The sequence below is a fragment of the Eptesicus fuscus genome, chromosome 15, assembly GCF_027574615.1.
Source record: "Eptesicus fuscus isolate TK198812 chromosome 15, DD_ASM_mEF_20220401, whole genome shotgun sequence".
In the NCBI taxonomy this organism is placed as follows: domain Eukaryota; kingdom Metazoa; phylum Chordata; class Mammalia; order Chiroptera; family Vespertilionidae; genus Eptesicus; species Eptesicus fuscus.
This window is the reverse complement of record NC_072487.1, coordinates 1,906,052-1,924,927: the sequence shown is the minus strand read 5'-3', so window position 1 is coordinate 1,924,927 and position 18,876 is coordinate 1,906,052. Positions and strand designations below refer to the sequence as shown.

General features: G+C 54.4%; 1 protein-coding gene and 1 long non-coding RNA gene across 3 annotated transcripts; one reads left to right on the top strand and one right to left on the bottom strand.

Annotated features, from left to right (window-relative positions):
• Window positions 1–472: 472 nt before the first annotated feature.
• On the bottom strand, window positions 473–13,614 carry NFIL3 (nuclear factor, interleukin 3 regulated). 2 transcript variants are annotated; one of them, XM_054727014.1, is made up of 2 exons: window positions 13,397–13,614; window positions 473–2,311 (listed from the first exon to the last, which is right to left on the bottom strand). In XM_054727014.1, exon 2 carries the CDS (start codon window positions 2,145–2,147, stop codon window positions 768–770), a length of 1,380 nt encoding a protein of 459 aa, XP_054582989.1. In that variant the 5' UTR covers window positions 2,148–2,311; window positions 13,397–13,614; the 3' UTR covers window positions 473–767. The 2 variants fall into 2 exon arrangements, with proteins under 2 accessions (XP_054582989.1, XP_054582990.1); XM_054727015.1 differs by lacking the exon at window positions 13,397–13,614 and adding an exon at window positions 12,201–12,219.
• Window positions 13,615–13,635: 21 nt separating this feature from the next.
• Window positions 13,636–15,244, top strand: LOC129151610 (uncharacterized). Its single transcript, XR_008558250.1, has 2 exons — window positions 13,636–14,613; window positions 14,802–15,244. It is a non-coding gene; the product is annotated as an uncharacterized LOC129151610 (long non-coding RNA).
• The last annotated feature ends 3,632 nt before the right edge of the window (window positions 15,245–18,876 follow it).

Sequence of the window (18,876 nt, the reverse complement as noted above, 5' to 3'; positions counted from 1 at the left end):
ACTCTAGAACTGTTAAGATTTACAATAACATTTAAAAAATGACTTCACCCCTAGTCTTTATTCACCCTTTTAAAAAACCTCTAATTAATAAAGTGGGTCAGTGACTCAACTATTCACACCCATGTGTCATATTTAAAGAGAGATGACTAAAGACAAGCTGATGCCAAAAATATTGGATTTTTCTAGTTAAAAAATATGAAGAAAACTTAACTTTAAAGAAAAACAGATAATGGGGAGCAAATTAGCAAAGTAGTCTCAAATGCAAGAAAACTCATTGTTATTTTCCCCCCTCTCTTTGATTTTCACTTACAGCCTGGGCCAAATTAGAAGAAAAACAAATTATTTGCTGAACTTACACTTCAGTTTTCCCTTACTCGGGGGTGGGGGGAAACCCCTAAATAAGTAAATTGCAGAATACGTAATATCTAAATGGTTTTTCTTTACCCTAAAATCAAGTGCAATGAAGCAGAAATTTTGTGTTTGTCACCAATCCTTTATTGAAACTGGTAACTTACACACTTTATAATAGAACAAAAAAATAATGTTCAGTATATAGTCTTTGCATGGACTATTTGACTATACACAAGGCAGGGTGATAACACAATCTAATCTTCATAATAATTTGTGCAGAGAAAGAGACCTGACAGACAACGTGTGAACGGTACAGTGAAATGACATCACAGGTCCAGTGAAACTCAGCCTGACACAGAACGTACGCATCGATGGCCAGTGACGCCGCCCAGTGCGGGAGGCTGGTCAGTAGTAATTCACCCCGAGTCGGAAGCGGAGATCTGGTGTGTGGCTATAAGTCTCTTAAGTGAGACCACCTCTGCAGATAAGTTTGCTATCCCCTGCTTCAAAAACAAATTCTCTGGGTCAGAAACTTTGTAGCCATTGTCTTTCATTTCAACAACTCCAGTTTTGAAGCTATTCTGAGTTTTGCCCATAAGTTCTTTTTGATGCCAGTGTTCCGACCGGAGAGACCAGTCTTGGATGTTGGTCACCTGCACTGAAAAAGGAGTGAGGGGAGGGTGGCCCGCACTTGGGGCACTGAGCTTCTCGAGTCCGAAATGCCTCTTGGCCGTCATGCCAACGGGCGAGGGGAGTTTGTGAGTGGCCTCAAATTCAGTATCGAGCGCCTCCACTTTTATCTGCATGGCTTTGGCTTTGATGCGGAGCTTGTGTGGCAAAGCAGAGGCATTGGCTTCTGGGACTTTGACCATCGCGGCGTGTCCGTGCTGAAGCTCCAGGGGAGAGTGGATGGGGCCTTTGGGGACCTGCTGCTCATCTTCTCCGTCCGAGGACTTGCCCACGGCGCCCTCATCGGCCTCCGAGGTCCTCGGGGAGTTGCTGGAGGAGCGGCTGGCCTGCAGGAGAGGCGGGGAGTGTGAGTAGCCAGGGAAGGAGCTGCCCACGTAGCTCGGATACACGGCCGCTCGGTAGGCGCCGGGGTCGTCCCGGGGCTCTCGGGCATAGCCCTCCAGTTCCACCGGCTCCTGCTTGATGGCCTGGAGCTTGCCGGCAGGGCTGGGGCAGCCGCTCTGGCTCTGCGCAGCGCCCTCCTGCGCGGGCCCCAGGGAGCCCTCGGCGCCCCCGGCCGGCGAGCCCTGCGGAGAGGGCTTGATGACCGAAATGCAGCTGCTGGCCGCCGGCTCGTCCGCGAAGGCGCCCCCGCCGGGCGCCGCGGCCTGGTAGTCCTGGAAGTACACAGCCGCGGAATTGCTGAGTTTCTGGATCTCTTGGGCATACGCTGTGGAGCTAATTAAACCAAACTTCAATTTCAGGGAAAGCAGTTCAGCTTTCAAAGTGGCGTTTTCTTCTCCCAGAGCAATCAGTTTGTTCTCCAGGACAAGGTCGTTCAGCCGGCGCTTCTCCCGTGACCTCTTGGCAGCTTCGTTATTCTTGCGCCTTTTCTCCCAATACATGGCATCCTTCTTGTCATCGGGGATGAACTCCCGCTTCCTCCGGCACGCGGAGGATTTGCTCTTCCCCACACTCCCTTCACTTAGAAGCAGCTCCTCTCCCGTCGACAAGTCCTCGGAGACGTCCGTTAAGGCCGAACTAAGCATCACCACCTTGTCCGCGCCGCAGCCAGGGTCCGGGGAGGCCTGCTCCTTCTTGACGGCCTGCATCTTCCTCAGCTGCATCGGAGACAGCCGCGCCTCTCTGTGCAGCGCGGGGAGCAGTTACTCCCCCGGGGCTCTCAAAGGCTCTCCAACCTGCGCTCTAAAATCCATCCACGTTCTTCCTTTTGTCCGCCTGCCCTGCCCGGGACGGTCTCCCGCCGAGTGGAGGGGGTCTTCTAGGTGACCTGCAACACAGGAGGAGAAACAGTTATCCATTTGGTGAATATTTACCAGCAATTTTGGACAGGAACCATGCCAAGCATTTAGAGCATACAGGTCCAAACAAGACACAGTTTCCTTCAGAGAGCCTGCGGTCTTGTAAAGGAAGTGCCCCGATTCCGAGACTGTAAGGTTGTCAAGGACAAACCCGCAAGGAGACCTGGGGCGGAGCAATCAGTGCGAGGTCCGGGGAGTGAGCGAGAACCCCAAGGATGTATGGATGTGGAGGAAGGCTGTTTCAGGAGCAGGAGAGGTGGGGTGGGGACCGGCGTGCGGGGATGGCATTTCGCAGGAAGGAAATGGCAGGCACCTCTGGTCGGTAAGTGTTATAGCCCTTGAACATAGTGGTGCTTTTAAAAAATGTGACATAACATTTATATCACTGAGAAGCAAGCAAGCTAACCTCTTAAGAGGAACTTTCCCAAGTAAACTCCTTTACTATCAGTAAACAAGTCCTATAAGTATCTACATTAATAAAAGAAATATGCAAATTGACCATACATCTGCGATACCCACAAGCCAATCAGGGATGTGTATGCAAATTAACCCAACAAAGATGGTGGGTTAATTTGCATGCACAGGCGCAGAGTGGCTGGGGGCGGGACAGCTGCTTGCTCATGGCCCGGTGCCAAGTGGCCTGCGTCCTGGGGACAGGCATCCTCGGAAGCCAGGCCGCTCTGAGCCTGTAGGCCTGTGCATAGGCCCAGAGTGGCTGGTGTCCCGGAACGACCCCCCAGCCACAGGTGTGGAGCAGCCAGGGGTGAGGCGGGACATGCCCAGGACACAGGCACTCCGAGCTGGCACGCACCCAAGCAGCCGGGGATGGGGTGGGAATGTCCCCCGCAGCAAGCGAGCAGTCCTCCACAGTGAGCAAGAAGATAGCAGGGCCCTGCTTGCCCCTGGCCATGGCAGCAAGGGGCAAGCAGTCCCCCGCAGGGCCCCCACAGAGAGCAGACCCTGCTTGCCCTGGCCCCGGCGGCAAAGGGCAAGCAGGCCCCCACAGAGAGCAGACACCAGGGCCTGCGGTGGCGTCAAGCAGGCAGGTCTGCAGAGAGCAGAGAACCATGGGGAGCAGGCCTAAGCCGTCAGTAGGACATCCCCTGAGGGCTCCCAGATTGGAGAGGGTTCAGGTGAGGCTGAGGGATCCCCGCCCCCATGCATGAATTTCGTGCACCGGGCCCCTAGTATGGAATAAAAGTCAAATGGAGCTAAATTCTTATTTCCCCCATAACTAAATAAAAATCACACAAACAACCAAGTTGTAGCTGTTTTAAACTGCCTCTTATATGGGCACAAACCTGTCCCTCACCCGCCTGCCAGGTGCACAGTGCAGCAATGCCAGGGCCAGCGCTTCCGATGCTTCCGAGCTGTGAGCTCGGGGCGTGCCTTTCTCTGGTCCTTCTACCTGACTTAGCAAACATTCCCTTAAGAGTGAAGCATCCAAAGTGCTGTTTTTGGTCCTGAAAATTCTGTCAAAATAGATGCATTTATATAGTAGCTTTGGACTAAAATAAACCGTGACTATTCAGAGGTGTGTTTTTTCTTTCTTGTAAGTACAATAGGATTCTTGAAACTTAAGATTATTTTAGGCCCTGGCCCGACAGCTCAGTTGGTTAGAGCATCATCCTGATATGCCAAGGTTATGGGTTCGATCCCGTCAGGGCACATGTAAGTGGCAACCAATGAATGCATGAATAAGTGGAACAATACATCCGATGTTTTTTTCCCTCTCCTTCCCTCACTCTTTCCTGCCCCCTTCCCCCTCCCCCTTTTCCCATCTCTCAAATCAATAAAAATAAAAATAAATATTTTAAACTGAAAGAATGTAATAATGAAAAGAATTTCTTTTCACTTTACAAATTACTTTCAAACAAAATATAAAAACTCAAAAATAAAACCATCAATTAGCTTCCCCTTGCACTGACCAAATATTTATAACCTGAATTTGACTTGCCATGAGATAACAAACCCATTTAGGTCCCATAACGGCCTTTTGGTGGTGGTTTCTGGATTTGTGATGCCAGACAGTTTCTCCACCTAATTTTCCAGAAGGTACCCCTTCCTGAAGGAGACGCGGTGCGGCGCCCGCCTGGGGCGGCCCGCGTGTCCGCCCGCCACACTGGCGAGGGGCCTGTTCCTGCTCAGAGCCACCCCTTCTCCGCTGTGCATAGTTTTCTGATGACGAGTGAGATGAAGTTTAATTTCATCAGCTGGAAAAGCCTGCCACCTTCTTGTGTCGTTTCCAGAAGTAATAGAAAGAATGATGCAATAATTTCAGGATCATAAAAATAAGGTTAAATGCCACATTTTTGTCTATCAAATTGAGCCAACACAAAAACAGTGAATTGGGACTTAGTGAAATTTGGGATTAATACCAAGTTTCTGAAAACCCAACTTTAATGGAAAATGTGGGCGAGGAGCGGCCGCAGCAGTGCGGGCACGGCGAGGGGCCTGTCCAGTTACACCAGCGGCACGGCACCTCTCCACTGGGCTCTGTCTTCTGACACAGAAACGGACTTTTCCTCTGCGCGGGATGGTTTCTTCCCTCTTAAGGATCTGTATTCCCTAACTCAGTTAAAAGTCCCCTAGAGTTCTGGCCGAGGCAGAGAGAAAGCGGCCCCACTCCCACTTACGGAAAATACCCCACTTGTCTTACAATCTCCCACCCCTTCCTTCCCAGGGTCTGAGTGCTGTCCGTCACTTTCCCATCACCACACGCTGTGGTGCATTCCCACTGCAGAAACCCGCGTCCCCCAGCGAGGCTCTCCCTGTGCGTACGGGCTCTCCCCTCGCCTGCGCACAGCAGCGCCTCGGTGACCCTCTGCGCGGCACCGCGGCTGTCGCGGGAACTTTCTCTCACATCGTCTACCGACAACTGTGCGGTGTGGCGAGTGCGCCAGCAGCTGGGACAGTCGCCCCCGCACGGTGCTCTCCGGACGCCTGTCCTGCATGCCCAGCAGCGAGCCTCACACGCTGTCCTGATGGGCGCCGTCACTTTCCTGACGGACCATAAGGAGAGCAATCTCACCGATGTCAAAACGCACCACGTGGGATTAAACGTTACTGGAGGACCTGCTGTGCTGCAAAGCCCAATTAACATACTTGTATCCTAGCAACAAACTGAACATATTAGCTGCTCAATATTTCATTGACAGCAACTCATTTGATTTAATAAGAGTTTTGTAACCAACAAACTTTTCTGATATTTTCTTTCTAATACTTTGTAAATTCTAAAATAAAGTTTTACTTCTTAGCAGAGAGCTTCTCTTATTCATTAACTGATTTATTCAACACATGTCCCTGCTGTGCACTGAGCCAGCCCGGGGCACATGAGGCCGCGGGGAAAACCAATCGCCCAGGCGCCCGGGCCCAGCCTGGGTGGGAGACAGTGCAGTGGGCGGCGCGGTGAGACCACGGGCCGGCGCACGGGCCGCACGGCCGTCAGCTGACGGCTTTGTCTTGGGATGATGGTAAAACACACCACACTTACCGACACTCCCTGTGCTGCAGCCACTGAGGCCGGGCCTGGCGCACCCCCAGCCCCACAACGACCACTTCCAGGTGGGAACACGGAGGCGCCGAGCAGTCAGGGGACTTGCCCAGCGGCACACAGCCAGGGACGGGGCAGAACGCAGCCCCCACCCGGCGCGACTCCGATCCGATTCCTCCGGCAGCGCCCTCTGCTCACCTGGCAGGGTGGTGGGTGCATACTCCGCAGTGCCCCTCATCCACAGGGCCCCTCCTGGGTCACCCTCACTCCTCAGCGACACACGCCCACCTGCCGAGTCACGGTGGGGACGGTGCGGCAATGCTAGATGCCGCCAGAACTGCCAGGCAACAGAGGCACCACCCGACTTCCTCCCGCTTCCTCGGAGCTGCTTCACACCTCGAGGTACTTAATGAATTGAGAAAACACTAACTTTTCCTATCTCGGCTAAAATGTTAATCTCTTGGAAATTCTATTCATGCTAAAATAAACAGAGGAAAAGAAAAATCACAGCTATGGCACTGCATCCCTTTCCAACCTGGGCGTGGAGTGGGCGCTCAATCACAGGAGGCGAGTGGCCGTCCCGGGAGCACGGGCAGCTGAAGGCAGAGAAGGGCCCGGCGCCTCGGCGTCTCTCAGCAACGAACTCAAACCGGGCGGCCGCAGCGGCAGTTCAGAGCCCGGAGGACAGCGCTGTGCGTGCTCCACCAACGGCTTCGCTTCAAACCCGAGGCGCCCCCTGGCCACGAACGTCCCAGCCACTTCGCCTCGGCCTCCTGTACTCGGACCACCTGCACTGACATCGTGCGCATCGGTCACCGCTCAAGTCTCCTTTTTGGTGAGTAACTGGCATTAAATGCCAATTCTATGATGCTGGTGTAGTCAGCATGATTAGCTTCATTACACCCATTAGGTAATGTGGCTGCTTCTTAAAAACAAATAAAAAGAGAAATTGAAGAGCAGGCGTCATCACACCCGAATGGCCCTTCTCCCCGTCTAATGTGGACGTGCTGTGGCTAGTGAGTGCTTTCTCGCAGTACGTGACACTATTTCCACAGGCAGGGGTTCTCTTTCATAAGCCGGGAGTTTTAAAGTCTATTTAACACAAGTGACCAGAATATTGCTTTTAATTAAGATTAAAATGTGGCTTAGAAAATTCCTCTAAAAGAATAAAACTTTACGACATCGATTCTAGGCCAAGTTCCTCCTGGAGGGGCGCCCTCGGCACTTCGCACTCTCCACGGAGCACGAAAAGCAGCAGCATTTTGTTCCAAGTATCCGAAATCTTACTAATAGTTTAGACACTAAACTCTATTATAGGAAAATTTTGTTATTAATTCTCTTTAAAGGAGAAGGCTTATTGCAAATTGTTCCTTTTATATATTTTTATTTTAAAATCTGTCAATAAAAGAAGGAACACTATTTCATATGCCCAATGACATAGAAACATTTTTATAGAACTATCTCCTCGTTCCTCTCCTCTCCCGAATGCGGCTTACTCCTGAGAGGTACAGTACAGACATCATTAACAAAAAGGCCTTTTCTGTGCCCTGTAAGCCCTCTCGCCAGTAAGCAGGCAGTGCTTGTTTTGGAGATAAGTGCCATTTAAGTGAAAGGGAAAAAAAGTTAATCATGGCTCTTTAAACTATTAATACTAGTAAAAGATTAACCTACATTTTCTTCCCGTGTGTACAATCCATGGCATGACTGTTTCAATAAAATGCTTTACTTCTTTTCATGGATAAGAATGAAAGCCAGTATTTAAAAGCAGAGATTATGCAGAAGAAAATACACACGTACAACCAAGGGTGGAGTGGGGGACAAAAACTCAGGAAACACTGAAGTTGCAAGAAAGAGGATTTCTAATCAGTCGGAAAAACAAAAGGCTTTTTAAATTAAAAGGAGAAAACCATGTTAAACCTCTCCACGTGCCAATGAAGTGCCTCCCGTTAACAATATAATTCTGTCTGCAGTAACACAGACGTGACCGTTAAGCCAGAGAGAAAGGTGTGTTTACTGAGATACGCACACACATAAACAGGCACTCTCACACTTTGCTAACACCTAGCCCGTCACAGCAACAATGGGCCTACGTGTTCTATCTGGGTGCACCCATAAATAAACGTGTCAAAACCACTGATCCAGTTTATGATGAATGAAAGCTTCTTGCTCCTCATCCTCCACAAAACATGACTTGAAAATGAGATTTAAATTTAAATATATGATAAAATTGCATTTCGCTATAGCAGGGAAATAACTGCAGGAACTGAAATAAAACAGCATAATGGCACTTTTTAGGTCAAAGAAGCCAGTGTTTGTAACCTGGCCCATGAGAACGTCCTGGAGGCCGCGCAGAGCTGCGGAGGCTGACACAGCTGCGGGGCGGTAGAAATCAGGACCAAACCGCCCTCCCTAAGACGGAGGGACTGAGGGGTGGGGCGGAACCGCAGTGCACTGGTTAAAAGTCTGCAGTCATTTCAAATGGGGATCTTTTTCTTGACACTTTCAGAAAGATAATTTATCAGTCTAAGCTCAACTCTTAAGGGACACCAGCAACCACAAGGTAATCCAGTTACAGGACAGTGTGCGGGTAAGTACACAGCAAGTAATGGTGGCAAAAATGGTGTGGGCAAAGGGTGGGTGGGAGGGGTATGGTAGGGAAAGTTCCTGCATGCTTGTGGTCATATTGAAGAAGCACTCCAATTCTCCCCAGTTTGACTTTTTGATTGCTTCTTTTAAATTTCATTTTCTTGTTTAATGTTTTTATTAATTTCAGACAGAGGAAGAGAAAGAGAGAAACATCAATGATGAAAGAGAATCACCTACTGGCTGACTCCTGCACGCCCCTTCCTGGGGATCGAACCCACAACCTGGGCATGTGCCCTGATGGGAATCGAACCAGTGACCTCCTAGTTCATAGGTCATACTCAACCACTGAGCCACACGGGCCAGGCTAATTTCACTTTCTCTCCCAGTTGGCATATGACTACAAATATCATCTGCTTTACTCTGTGCCTCAGGAGCAGGGCAGGGTTTTTATAAATGTTTATTTTGAGTGTTTATTGGGAGGCTACTTAGTTGCAGTTTAAGATCTCTGGAAAGTTAATTAATAAAAGACACCATGTTCAGATAACTAAAAAGGCTTATATATATTCTGATTCCAATGAAACTGCACACATCATTACGAAAGGCTTCTAGCAAATCCTTACTAAACTTTCTTATCATAAAACAAGCTCATGCGCTCTGATGCAAACCATATGAGAACAGCATTTTCTTTTTATACTACAGGAAAGTTATTTGCAAAGAAATCTGAGAGATGAGAGGGAGTGGTGGTAATTTCATTTTGAAACTGAAAAACTCTTATGTAATGTCTGTGATCAAAGGTCAGCATCTTTCGACATTCTCGTATGAGTCCGATTTGGATAAAAATCAACTCAAGTATAACTTAGAAAAATAACAGGATATCAAACAATGTGTTAACCCTCTGGAACACAGGTCTACCTTACAAAAACAAGAGATGAATATTAAAGGAAACTTCATGTACATTGTTTCTGTCACATTTTGAACTGAATCCCAAGTGTGCTCTCATTCCTCAATACAAATTAAAAATAAACAACTTCTAACAGCATCGATGCCATGTGGATCACAATGGAAATAGTGAAGTATGTGTGATGTTAGCTCGGGTAAAAATAAGAGGCCAGGCAACATGACCGCACCTTTCCACTGCGTGCTGCAATCGCAGTCACGTCTGGGAACCGGCTCCCGGACCATGGCAAGGTCAACTCGAAATATCCACTCAGCGGGTGAGTCAGGCGCATTGCTCAACCGGGAAAGGGCTCTAACAAAGGGTTTGAACTTGCAGGTTGTTGCATCACAGTCATGTTATAATTGCACTTTGCAAAGATAAGCCTTTAACACAGAAAAGGAAATTGCTTCAAAAATTACAATGAGCTTGTACTCACACTCGGGGAAGAGCTGGGGGGGGGGGGGGGGTAGGGTTGCCAGCGGGCCTCCCCCATCCCGTTGTCAGGCTGCTCATTAATCTCGGTGCCTCCACCTCCTGACCTACGGAATGGGGCTGGTAACAGAACACTCAGCACAGCGCCCGGAACGTGCAGGCGAGTGTTTAGGGGAGGTCAGCTCCTGATCTCAGTCTGGGGAGTGGGCGGACCAAGGCATCCGTGATGAGGGCTAGTCCAGGCCCTCTTAGCCCCTCTGGTTCTGAGCGGAGACTCCTGTGCCACAGATTCAGGGTAAACCAAAGAAAACGTTGTTCTTCACGACTTCAACCTATGGTGGCCTCCCTCCCGCCCAGACCTCAGGCCCTACAATGTTAGGGGCAGAGACTCTCCAGGCCGAAGGAAACTGCCAGGGAGGCCAAGAGGCTGGAAAGCGGAGCCATGGCACGTCTACCATCGCTGCTGCCACCGTGAGCCCTCTCTGGTCCTGCAACAGTTCCCCAAACATTGGCCCGGTGACTTGGGAAGTCTGGAGTCCTGCGATCCTGCCAAGAATTCCCTTCTAACGCAATCACCTTGGACGCAATGGCAAAGGGTTTTGAGAAAAAGGTTAATCATGATTAGAACAAAAAAGTGTTTCTAGAAGGATCTCTAACTCTATAGGCTCAGCACAAACTTCAGTCCTTACTGTTAGCGCACAGAGACTCGGGCAACGGGATAAGGAAGGCGAATACCTTTATTAGAAAAAATGATCATCTGGTTCCTGGTCAGTAACACAGGAAGCGCTTCCTGAGCTCCTCTCAGTGCCCAGCTCCCCTGGCCTCACTCCCCAGGCCCAGGAGAGCTCAGGCCGGGCCTGGGGACCCAGCTCTTGCCGCCCAGGGCCTGCGCTCTGGACCCTTCACCAAAGGAGTCCTCTGCGCCGGCGGCCTGGGATTCTGTAGGGGACTGTAGGGGGGGGACACAGGCTGGGTCCCGGAAGCCAGCTTTTAATGGGGCACCTGAGTGGGGCGCTGTCAGAGAACAGCTGCGCGTCGCAGACCTCCCTGGCGGACCCGGGGCCCGTCCCCCCCGACGTGTCCCGGACACGGGAGGGAAGCTCCCCTCGCGGAGGACGCCGGCTGTGGCGCGGTGGGGTCTGCATTCTGATCTAGGAGATTCAGTTCTGTTCTCTAGCCGTTGACCGCAGAAACGAATGGGTTAAAAAACACATCCACTTAACTAGCCACTCCAGCGGGGCTGGGGAGCCCGCACCCCCATCTCCGTGCCGTGTGGGCACTGGAGGTTCAGTCTTTTCCACACGTGACGCACCCAGGCGCTCGGTCCGGGAACAAAGGTGTCTGCGGAGCTCCGCGCAGAGCCCGGCCCTCCCGGGAGCGGCCCCTCCCGCCCCCCGCCCGCTCCCCTCCCTCGGCCCGGTGCACCCCTCGCGCCCCCGCACTCCCGGCCCGGCGGTCCCCCCGCGCCCGCGGCGCCGCGCCCACCCGGACCCGCCCCCGCCCGGTGGGCGGCGCAGCGGGGCCTCGCAGCGCCCGGACCCCGCGCCAGAACAAAGGAATGCGGGGACCCCGCGGGCGGGCGCGCCGGCCGCCGAGCAGAAGCGCCGCCCGGGGTGCTGGGGTGCCCACCCCCTCGCGGCCAGACCCCGCGGGCCCGCAGGAGGGAGGGTCGCGCCAGGGTCGCGGCGGGAGGGGACTACGCGGCCCCTGCAGGCCGGTCTGACCGCCGGAGCAGCACTAGCTTCTAGGGAAGCGGCTGCAATTATTTGGGGTGATATGATTTGTTCCAGTGGTGAAGCTTTACAATACACCCCAAAAACCACCCACGACGCGGCACTTTTAATGATTTAAATGTTAGGAAAATCTGACATATACACACCATCATGTACATACATATTACACATTAAGAGTTCAGGAATAAACATAAAATCTGGGTACATTACAGTATATTCATCTCTCCTCACATAAACAAAAACAGGTTATCCAGGCAAAAATACAGTCTACTAATGTATATTTGTTTCCCATAAGTCTTATCTGGTCTGGAGAAAAATACGACGTGAAATAAACACCGGGGAATCATTCGCTGCTGTTATGGACAAAAGCCGAGGCCGGTGGATGACACGGGCCACCCGGCCTCCGCAGGAGCAGCGCTGCCCTGAGCTGTCTGTCCTTTAAAAAGATACGAGAGTCGGAGTCCAGCACATCGCCGGGCTCCGGGACATGTCTTCCTAAAAATACAACCTTATCAAAGCTGCCGAAGGCGTGGGTGAAACTACAGCGCACGGCCTTGAGCAGGGGTTTGCACACCGCCCTGGAGAAACACCAGAAATAGCACCGGGAGGCCACACGGCTAAGATCTGATAGGACTAAATTTAGAAGAATGCACATTTCATGGAGGGAAAGGACATACGTTAGGCAGCAGAAGCAGACTCGGTGCTTCCCCAGTTGTCTGTTTCCCTGTGTAATCTATCCCTTCAAAAACGTCACAGTGCCTTTTAAAGTCTGAGATTGTCCTACTTTCTTTGTAACAGGATTATAAAATCACGTAATTAGCTCCCTCTTCCTATGCTCACTGCCAGCAAATCCAGCAGTTACATAATGCAACATTTCCAGGAAACTTATGTGATCTGTCACGTCGTGTCTGAAAAAGCAACAATAAGGCGAGGAAAGGGCTGATCGTAAGGAATGCATTAAAATTAGGAAGGGGGGCGGGGCGGTAACGTCACAAGGGCTCGTTCCAGCTTTAAAAAGATAGCTCAGATGCTGCCAGGAGCGGGCCCTGTAGTAACTGAGGTCGGAATTCAACCCGAGGCGTCTCCCTTCCCTGTTCTGTAGGGTGTTAAAATGAGCCCTTTTATTGGGGACGCACTGTGGATGTCAAGAACGACCTCATCCTCAGCGCTGCGCTAACGTTCCCAGATCGGGGCACACGGACGCGCACAGTCCCGGTCCACCGTAACCCTTCCGTCCCTCACCGCGGGCAGGTTATGCAATGTGCGCAAGGACGAACCCACAGCCTCCGAAGCGCGGGGGCCACACGCTGACGACAGACGCGGAGGAAACGTCCGCGCTCGCTCCGCCCGGACAAACACAAACGCGGCGCAGGCATTCTCCGCGCGCCGCCCCTGTTCCGCCACCAGCCCTTTCTCGACAAGAAAATCCAGACTATTTCCCAGGACTCGGCCGCCCCCGCCCCCACCGCCGCCGGCGCCGCAGAAAGCAGGAGAAAGGGAAGAGCGTTGCCCTTTCCGCTCCAGATGGCTCAGCCTCGCTCCTTCTCCGCTTCTCTCCACCAAAACATCAATTTTCCCGAAACCAGGAGGCATTATGCAACAGCAGCGGGGAGGGGCGGGGTGGGAGCTCGAGCCAGCCCGGTCTACGTGCCGGCGCGAGGGCGCTGCAATCAAAGCAGCCACCTTAAGGTGGCGAGTCCCCTCTCCCGACGAGGCAGCAAAAGTTTATGTAACGAATGCCCCGCGCACACTTGCCGCCGCCGGCCAGCCCCGCGCACAGCCCGGTCCCCGCCCGGCTCCCGGAGCCCGCGCGCCCCGGGAGCGAGCCGGGAGCCCGGAGCCGGGCCCGGTCGGCAGTGGGCGGAGCGCTTACCGTGTTCCTGCTCTCGGGCCGGCGAGCAGGGCAGCGGGGAGAAGGAACGGGGGCCGGGAGCGGGCCCGGCGGCGCTCGGGCTGGGGCCGGGGCCGGGCTCCCGGGCGGAGGCGAGGGCGCGGCTCGGGAGGCGGGCGGCGCGCGGGTCCGCGGGCGCCGTGGCCGCGCCGGGAGATGTGTGTTAGTAGGTCAGTTCCGAGCGCCGCGCTACGTCGCCGCCCGCCGGCCCCTCCGTGACGGGCGACCGGGCCCCAATCGCCGCGCCCGCACCCGCCCCCCGCCCGCCGCCAATGGCCGCGGCCGGCGGGGGCGGGCTCTTCGCGGCCACGCCCCCCACTCCCCCTCCGGGCGGCGCCACCGGCAGCCCGCGCCCCTCCTCCTCCACGGCCTTCGCCGCCGCCCCAGTGCTGGGAGGACCCCGCTCCCGGGTTGCACAACCGCCCGTTCTGCCGCCGGGGGCCGGCGAGCCCCGGAAGGGGCCGGAGACCCCGACCCTCCGCGATCCCCGCAGCCCCGCCGCTTCCTTTCCTCTCCCGGCCGCCGCGGCCCCTCGATGGCCCCTGCGACCCCGGCTCCCAGCAGAAGCCCTTTCCGTCTCCCCGAGCGCGCAGCCGGCCCGGCTACCTGTTGCCGGCCGAGCACCAGGCCGCGGCGCCCCGGCCGTGGCAGAGCGCTCCGTGCGCCTTTCCCCGCGCGCTCGCGGGAGGACCCCACCTCCTTGAGGTGGGCGACTGGGGAGACAAGGCGGAGGTGGGGGTGGGGGGCGCTGGCGAGCTGCGAACCCTCGCGGGGGCAGGCGCGGGCAGGGGCCGGGCGGCGGGTCCGAGCCCTGCGGGGCTGCGTAGGCGGCGATCGCGCTGCCCAGCGCCTCTCCCCGGGGAGAGAAGCGCGACGCGCAAACACCGCCCCTGCACATCGGGGCGCAGAGACGGCCTCGGGGCGTTGCGTCAGAGGCCTGGCGGAGGAGGGCCCTCTGCCCCGGCCCGGGCTGGTGCCCCGCTGCGCCCGCTGGCGAGGCTGCGGGGCCGGACACGCCGCACGCCGCGCGGGGTCTTTCCTGGCGATCCCGGAGCTGGTCGTTCGTTAGTGTCATCTCTGCCCTCGCTGAATGCTGTCATCGTCGCCTCCAAGTTCCCGGGCTCCGTAAGAGACTTAGAGAAATGGGAGGAGGACACCTCGCGCTGGGTGCTTAGTCTTCGCCGGAGCCTGCCCAGCACGTGGGTGCCAGAGGGACTGATGGAGAGGCCGGGCGCCGTGGGGGGCCGCGTTCCTGGCAGGCGTTCCCATGAGGAACGGGGCAGGTGGAGAGTTCTGCCTGCCCTGCTTGGGCTGTGGGGGAGCTGGGCCGAATTCCTCCCGTGACTTTCCACTTCTTCCTCCTCTTGATAAAAATACACTTAAAAAGAAAAGAAACATTTGAAGCAAACGCCAAAGAGAAGAGGAGTGAACCTTCAGCGGCTGTGACCCGCGGCCATCACTGGCGGAAAGTCTGCTGCACTCAGTCTGTCTCTTTTTCCCTTCCCCATTCTCAGGAGCACCCAAACATTCCAATGTTTTCCTGTTTCCGTTGCGTTTTTTGGAAAGACTCACATTTCAAACTATCCTCCAAGGGCAATGTTGGGGTTCAGAACACAGGGTCGCCCAGGGTTCACGAGAGCTCTGTCCCCAGCAAGAGCCTGGCAACTTCGGCCCTGGGAGTTCAACCTCTTCCAGCCACCTTCCCAGGGAGGGGCTGGGCAGCTCAAGAAGCACAGCCGTGAATGGCTTTTGGGTCTGTTCCCTCTATTAGGCATGTATCCCAAAGACTTGACTACCGTGATGAAAATGAATCCTTAATTTGGTGTCTCATATTTGCTTTTCTCATTTTTACTAATAATTTTCCTTTCCCCCCAAACCCTCACAATGCCCATTATAGCTTTGAAAACTCTCTTAGTTTAAAGGAAAACCGTATCCCTAAGTCAGCAACGGCGTCCGGGCTAGAACGGCAGCCTGTTCCTGGAGCCCAGGGCCCCGTCCGCACTCCTCTCTCCGAGCCGTGCTCCACACTGTTCCGCACTTTGAGTAATCCCGTAGAATTCCAAATTCACTGTAGAATGAGTAGTAAATGGTCTTATACAGGACAACTTAAAATTCAAGAATTGTAAATAACATGCTTGGACTTGATGGAGAGAGTGATAGTAGAGGAATCCTCTGAACCTGGAATCTTGTTTATGCTGAAACTTGGGACTGAAAGCCGCTGTGGCTTGGGGTATTGTGTGTGCATCGTTCTTGTTCCCATCTTCCTCGGAGAGCACGTGAAGTCTGAGAGATATCTGTGACACCAGCTCAGAAAGGAACTCTTTAGCTTCTCCTGCTGATTAAGAATCCACTGAGCCAGTGGTCGGCAAACTCATTAGTCAACAGAGCCAAATATCAACAGTACAACGATTGAAATTTCTTTTGAGAGCCAAATTTTTTAACCTTAACCCTTTGCACTCATTTGCTTTTTTCTCGATTCCTTTATTCTACTCGGGATTTAATTTTTTAAATACCCCAGATTTTACAAAGCGCAGCAGTAGAATAAAAAACTGGAGTTTCTTTTCATACAAACTTATTTGTTTGGATTTTTTTATATTTCAAATTATTGATACATTCAAAGAGTAATTTTAATCTCGATATCCGAGTGCAAAAGGTTAAACTTCTTCTAACGCCACTTCTTCAAAATAGATTCGCCCAGGCCGTGGTATTTTGTGGAAGAGCCACACTCAAGGGGCCAAAGAGCCGCATGTGGCTCTCGAGCCACAGTTTGCCAACCACAGTACTAAGCAATGCCCTGGAGGTTCCCTCCCTGCCACCCAGGAGGTAATGCAGCTAGTATCTATTCTAAAACTGGCACAAAAGAGGTGCTTCAGATCAACGCGAAGAAGTGGAGCATAAAACCTAAGACATGGGAGCCCTAGCCGGTTTGGCTCAGTAGATAGAGTCGCCTGCGGACCAAAGGGTCCCGGATTCGATTCCGGTCAAGGGCACGTACCTTGTTTGCAGGCTCCTCCCCAGCCCCGGGCCCTGGCCAGGGCTCGTGCAGGAGGCAACCAATAGATGTGGTTCTCTCACATCGATGTTTCTCTCTGTCTTTCCCTCTCTCTTCCACTCTCTAAAAATTAATGGGAAAATATCATCGGGTGAGGACTAAAAAACAACAACAAAAAAACCCCTAAGACATTGGAAACCAATTATTCGGGTTGGGGAGGCTTCCAGAAAGACGTGAGCATGTGCCTGACTGCAGAGCTGGGCCGAGAGGGGGAGGAAGGGAGTGTGAAAACTTCTCCTTCTCAGTCCCTCTCAGTGCTGGGGGTGGGGGTGGGGGTGAGGAGGGGGGGATAAGGGAGGAGGGGGAGGGACTGGTGAGAACTACTAGCAGAAGACATCATTCAACCGCATTTGGCCTCATCTTATTACACTGCACATGCTCTCGGATTAAGCGGATGTACCAGCTATAACTTGAGAGCAGAATGGCGGAGCACGTGGCCGCTCCTCCTAGCTGGCACGCACCTGCCCCTGCACGGGGTCTAAGACACCTGCGGGCCCATGGACCCGAGGCTCTCCCGGGGCCCCCAGGCGGGCCAGCTGCCGGCGGTTACCCGGGAGAACACCCCCAGGTGGAGACTCCTCAGCTCTCATGGATGCTGCAGGGTGGACACAGTGACGGGGCTCAAGGCTCCAGTCTTTCAGAAGAAAGTTGACGTTTTAATTTTTTTTGGTAAAATGTCCTGATTTTTCAGTTTGGCAAGCAATCGTTCCAAAAGAAAGCCCCCAGGTGCTGCCAGCCGCTGTGCGTGCACCCTGCTGCGGGAGGAAAGGGATTGCTTCTGCCTGGCTCCCAACCGTCCTCTGTGTTCTGCCAGGACCCCTGATTTGGGGGGCTTGCTTTATTCCAACAATTTGGGGGGTCGCCCAGGATTCTGATGGTCGCTCCAGGCGGGCACTTGCACCCTCTCCTGAGGAGGTGCGCCCCGCTGCCAAGTTGTGGCGGCCTCGGTGAGGGGGGACAGCCATTACCCCTGGGCCGACCACGTGCTCGGGACCGAGAGTCAGCCAGCAACGCGGGACGGGCCGAGCAAGCAAGACCCGCGGCAATCAGGTCAGAAGGCCTCCTGACCCAAGGCCCTCCTTGAGTGTTCGGCTCGTCGCCATCGGCCAGGAGACTACGTGCTAATCAAGACCTGGAAGGGAAGCGAGCTGGAACCTCCTGGGAAGGACCCCACCTCGTCCTGCTCGCCACTGAGGCTGCTGTTCCGACGGCAGAGCGAGGTTGGACCCATCACACACGGGGTGAGGGCGGACCACCAGCCCCTCTGGGTGGGGACACCTCAACTTGGACGGCCATCCAGGACATGGCCCTTGGAATTAACGCTGAAGAAACTGGGAAAATCTAACCAAAGGTCTGCTGCTCCAGCAGGAGACCAGGGGCGCAGCCTCTCCCCCTCTCCCTCACCCCTCTCTCCCTCACTCCCTTTTCCAGGGTGCTGCCTCCGCCTGGGGGTGGCTCTGAAACATGTCTTTCAATGAGTTGTCCCTGAAACAACTGCGGAAGAGGGACACGCCACACTCTGTCTGGCTCTCCTGAGACCCCAGCACTTTGGGGGGTGTGGCCCCTGTAAGAGCTCAGATGGGATGGAGGGCTCCAGAGGCGGGAGAGGACCCATCACACCGCCTCGATCTCCGCCCAGCGACCTCTGGCACCCCCAGTGCGGCCCTTAGCCTGCAAAACATAGACACCAACATACTGGTTCGATTCCCCCTAAACTCCAAACACACCTGGCTCACCAGCCATGTAGCTGCTGCCGGCAGAAGGTGGTGCGGTTTCAGCCCCAGCACCGTCAGAAACGGAGACGAGACGGGGAGGCCTGCCCTGCAGACACCAGACCCTGAGCTGTGGCTGCTGTTCAGACAGGAAGAGGCAGTCCCGCGTGGCGGCTGGCAGCCAATTGCTCTGAGTTGGGGCAGCAGCGAGGTGGGGAGGCAGCCTGTAGGCAGCCGGCACCCACCACTGCGCTGGGCTCCAAGGCCGCCTCAGGCTCTTCCCCTCTTTTCCACAAAGAATCTGTCCCTGAGGCCTGTGCACCCTGCGTCCACCTGTCCAGGCTGCCCCCCCCCCCGCTGCCCCCCATCAAGGGCCACGCCCTGAGCTGGCTCAAGACCTGTGGCCCCAGCAGAAGTCAGCAGCAGCCCTCGGCTGGCCCGCGCCTCAGGCCTCGCTCCGTCCGGTCTCTCCACCCAGCATCTCGGGAGCCTCCTACCGCGCACCTCTGCTCCCGGAGGTTCCCGCCCGAGGCCGCAGGCTTCTGTGGTCCCCAGAATGCAGCCTGGACCAGCCCAACCTCAAAGACCCCAAAGCTTCACTCCCGACCTGGCGTCTCCCTTCTTGTCCTGCCTGGCACACGGGTCATCGGCAGCTGCCACTCTCTGCCCTGGGAAGGACTTCTGCCTCCCAGCCCCCT

What these genes read in the sequence shown, in the direction of transcription:
- NFIL3 (XM_054727014.1), bottom strand. Translation starts at nt 2,147, where the DNA reads ATGCAGCTGAGGAAGATGCAGGCCGTCAAGAAGGAGCAGGCCTCCCCG.